General features: G+C 43.8%; 1 protein-coding gene across 1 annotated transcript; it reads right to left on the bottom strand.

Annotated features, from left to right (window-relative positions):
* Positions 1-1,436: 1,436 nt before the first annotated feature.
* Positions 1,437-4,396, bottom strand: LOC145016581 (uncharacterized). Its single transcript, XM_078974852.1, is given in 5 exon segments — positions 1,437-1,748; positions 1,751-1,907; positions 2,286-2,375; positions 2,377-2,417; positions 4,367-4,396. Coding segments are annotated over 5 exon segments (630 nt in total).
* Positions 4,397-4,609: the final 213 nt, after the last annotated feature.

Here is a 4,609-nt window from a genome sequence, read left to right on the forward strand (position 1 = left end):
TCAAGTGTTATCCGCCTTTGATAATGTCTATTCGTTCAATGAAATCCATCTTCCTAGTGGTAACACTGCTGAAGGTAGCAATGCTAGGGTGGCCCTTGGTTTAGGGATCATAGTAGCAGCCTTTCTCGGAATGGGTATGATGTCATATTCATCTCCTCCTGATTTAGAATTAATAAGTACTTTGAAAGTTCAAGAATTACAAGAAATAATAGTAAAAAGATGAAAAACAAACAAGAAACAATTCAATCCAAATCTTCTTATAAGTTGACTATGATATGTGCAAGATCTTCTTATTATTCTACAATTTCTAGTTCGCTAGTTCAGCTATCAGAGGATATTGATTTTCTGTATAATGATTTAAAAAGCACTTAGAAATATAATCTATCTAAGAAAGAGTTATGTAATCTTCAACAGATATTGCTTTCAGGTTTTTACACTCTATCTCCGCTAAGGCTCAGGAGAATAAGTAGGGATGATCTACTAGAATTTTTATTTGCAACGCTACCTGATTTTCCTGACTTAACGTTTTATCCAAGCAGAGATAGTTCACACTATATAGTTGTTTTTCCATCAAAAAAAGAGGATGTCTTGGTGTTCATGGCATTGAGTATCCATTTCTATCGTTTGACTTATGGTTATGTGCCCAAGGAGAATTAAAGATTATTAGATAGGTTAGGTCTCTTTTATTATGGTATTTAAAACATGGGTAAGGTGACTAGACTGTACCAGATTAACATGGATCCATCATTACAACTGATTCCTGAGAGTCTGGTTTTAGATGGTGTTAAGTCCTTTGTTGGGGCAGATTCGGTTTGTTATAAGCTGGTTATTAGCTTTCTAAATCTCGAGACCTTTGATGAGGATGGTAGAAAGATATGCTTCGGTTGTATGCCAATTGTTGGAGAAATCACTAGGGTCTTATTCAATCTTACCTTAATGGAGTTCGACCGGCAGTTCAGCCATAAATATCCAGGGATTGCATTTGAAAGATTCATAGGTATGGTCTTTATAGCATGTACTGATGATCTAAGAATCGATGAATATCAAGTATTTGATATGATACAAGATCTCGGGCTGTCTTGTTCAATCGAGTATACAGAACCAGGGCTAGAGCCTCTCTATTGTCGCAATAGGATGGTTGCTCTGGACTATGAGGGTAAGGTTGTCGTGTACAATCCTACAGATTACTATCCTACAGATTATGGTTAGTAGGGAGGTTGACAACAATTTAAGATAGGGAAAAAACATGCCGGTGCATTTCCATAGTTTATTTACTAGCAGGAGAGAGGAAGAGTCGCTATCTATCTATCCATATACGTATCAACAAATGTGGATCGGTCGATTGCCCCTAACCAGCAGCGGCAAGGAGGAGAAGACTCTAGAGGTTTGTCCCAAGTCATGCGAACACTCGCTGTAATAAGGCACTCGTAAGTTAGTTAACCTCCGTTTCTTTCGGAGGTGCTGACCCGCAGCGAGGCAGAGATGACTAAGTGACATATGGAATATGGCGACGACAACAACATGTCGTAGAAGGAGATAACAAGTGGAGCCAACGACCCACTAAGACTAACGTATCTACAACTACATCCCCGAGCGGCAGTCAAACGGGGGCGTGAATGCGAGATGCCAGCGGAATGATCGGCCGGACAGAGGCTAGGGCTCCTTCCTTCCCACCACGTCCTTCCTTGTGTGTCGGAGATATAAAGCGAGTGCACCGGAAAAGAACGGGAACTGGGTCGATCTATTCTATGTCGAAGCATCCGAAGCATAACTGCACACTCACACGATCTTTACCGACAGATAGGAGCATTCGGTGGAACCGGTGAACTACACTTGCTTCTGGATAGATGTGTGGGACAGAGGGCTCGTGGTACCTGCTGCCCACCCTTCCTCCTCTGCTTTGAGAACCGTGTGAACGGAGAGTCGGCAGAAGGGAAGGAGGTCCTCATACGGAGTTGCACACTTACTTGAGCAGTGCGGGAGACTGGGGAATGGGTCGAGTAAAGTCCCCTGGGGTCGGAAAAATCACAGAGACGTACTGATACGATAGGGCTTTGATTGGTATTTCTTTTTTCTTAGTGATTGTAAAGGAGGGCGCTTGGCTATGTTATAGAAAGGGAAGGCAGAGGCACCGAATGGCGAAGAGAGGCAGCTCGGCAGGGAAGGAATGGGAAATCGTCAAAGATGACTTCTTTGTTGTTGAAACAAAGGGCTAAATAGCACCAGTGATTCTCTGAGCCGGTCTGGATTTCCAACGCCTCGGGAAACTGGTCGAGATAGATGACAGCGCCTTTTCCCCCTCTTCCTTACCGGGAGGGCAATCTTCTCTTATGGCCTTCACCTCCCGCCCGGCCCGGAAATAGAAAATCCAACCCCCTTCTGATCCATTCATTTTTGCAAGCAGGGAGGATCCAGATCTAAGCCCCCTCCTATTCGAGGCCGGGTGGCCTTGCCCCACAAGCACCCAACCTTCTTTTTGCTCTTCCTTCGGGTTGCCTCCACGAACGCGCCACCTAGGAGCCCTGCGCTACTTCAATTCAAGCGCTTCTGCTAGTACAAGTGTTTCCTCTAGTCGGAAGCTCTTAATTCGTGATGCCTCTTCTTTCTAGGCTATCGGCAAGACAAAGTAGCCTCTCGGGCGAGGGACTTATTTCCTTGCTTTGCTTGCATCCCTTGTTGGAACTAAAGAAAATCGCTGATCTCCTTTTGGTGCACATTACGTGAGAATAAAATCCTGGATTTGGAGGCCCCCCGACGCTTCACAAAAGTCATCTAGTATAGCTTTCACAGTCCTTTACTTCACCAGGATTTGAATAGTCCTCTTAGCTAAGATTGAAAGGATGTCAATCTCCCACTCTTAGTCTGGTATTCGAGAAGGAGCACTACGTAACTGAAATATCTCACTACGAAACTTCAATATAGAACTTCTAAACCAACAGACCCTGAACTCGGGTAGTTGCCTTCCCTTCCTAGTCCTAGATCCGAGTTACTAGCTTTCTAGACCGACGGTTGTAGGCCTCCCTCAGGTCGGCTTTAGTCGAGCTCCCCAACTTGCTCGACGGTACGACCTCTCCAACTAATAGACTTGATACCGTTCCGTTCCGCTCATGCTCCTTGAGAGGAAAGAAAGAGCTCGACTATTAAGGAGAGGAAGCACTCCCTCCACTACCCCGCAAATCTAATGATGGACATGCAAGCAGTCCCGCTTATGTGAAGGCTTAGCCAAGTTTGAAGCCTCTCGAATGACTCAGCTAGTTTACTAGACCCTTTATCCGACCCACTATCAAGTAAGGAGAGCTAGGTTGTATGACTTCCTGCCAGTCTTTGAAGCTATTAACTAATCTCTAGGGCAAGTAGGACTAGTCTTTATGGCCCTATTGATTTAGGAGTTGTTGCAACACTGGTTGTTGACGGTTGTTAGCGAGGTACGAGCAGGAGAGTGGCTAATGTCCCTCAGCCCTTGAAAGCCATTAACTAACCTTAAGAGCAATTATGGCTGGTCCCTCTCTTGGGTTAGCCCGCTTCTCTCTTTTAGGAGGAGGGAGACGACTCTGCTAATTCTTTATCAGTATGCTTAGGAAGCAAGGTTTTTAGGGCCTGGAAGGAGGGGAAGCTCTTCTTGGACTAGGAGGGGAAGGGATGGTTGTATGGCATCTATGAAAGCATTGACAACATTTCTCCTTCGATATTGCGAAGGCAAGACGCTCTATTGGCTTAGGTTTAGTTGGTATAAAATCAAGTTCAAAATGGATAGGAGGAAGGCAAGACGCTCTATTGGCTTAGGTTTAGTTGGTACAAAATCAAGTTCAAAATGGATAGGAGAAATTTGATTGACTGATGGTACAATGTACTTTTGTACAAAGTCACTTCTCAATTCGTATTTGGTATACGAAAGTGCGGAAGGCAAGCCCTTCTATCTGACTTTGGCTTCTCAATTGCATATACCAAAAGACTGTGCCAAAAGAATTGCTACCTTTCTGTTCGATATTGAATTGACCTAGACATCGAGATTTCATATACCAAAAGAATTGTACATCGCTAGGAAGACTGGTCGTTCTTCCCCTTTCAGTCTATTAATAGCTCTAGGCAACTACCTAACGAACTAAGAAGAAGCCCAAAGAAAGAGTCTTCTTACAGGTTAGTTGATAGCTTTCCAGTGTGACCTCTGATCTTCCTTGCTCCTCAAGGAGGAAATCGATAGCCTTTAAGATAAGAGGCTAGCTCCTGTCTTGGTTGGGACAGCTAGCTTATTGGTCCACTGCCTCCCCAGCTAAGCAAGAACGCAAGAAAGCCTTCTCGCAAGCAAGCAAGAAGGAAGGCTTTTAAGATGGAAAGCCCCTATTGAGTAAGATTGCTCGCTAGTTACCATCAGTTCAATCACTGAAATCAGTCTCATTTCACCATTAGGGAGAATCCACTTTATCCATTTCAATCTCTGTCATCGAAGGAAAAAGGGCTAGCATCATTTCTCCATTGGGGAGAGACCACTTTTGAAATGAAAGATCAACTCTTCGAAGGGAAAAGCTTCAGTGTAAAATTACAGCTTTCAAAATGACTTTAGTTTTCTCTTTTCTTTTTCTTTTAGATGATGACAAACGAACTGAAAACT

The sequence above is a fragment of the Lactuca saligna genome, chromosome 9 (genome assembly GCF_052625555.1).
Source record: "Lactuca saligna cultivar CGN05327 chromosome 9, ASM5262555v1, whole genome shotgun sequence".
Lineage (NCBI taxonomy): Eukaryota > Viridiplantae > Streptophyta > Magnoliopsida > Asterales > Asteraceae > Lactuca > Lactuca saligna.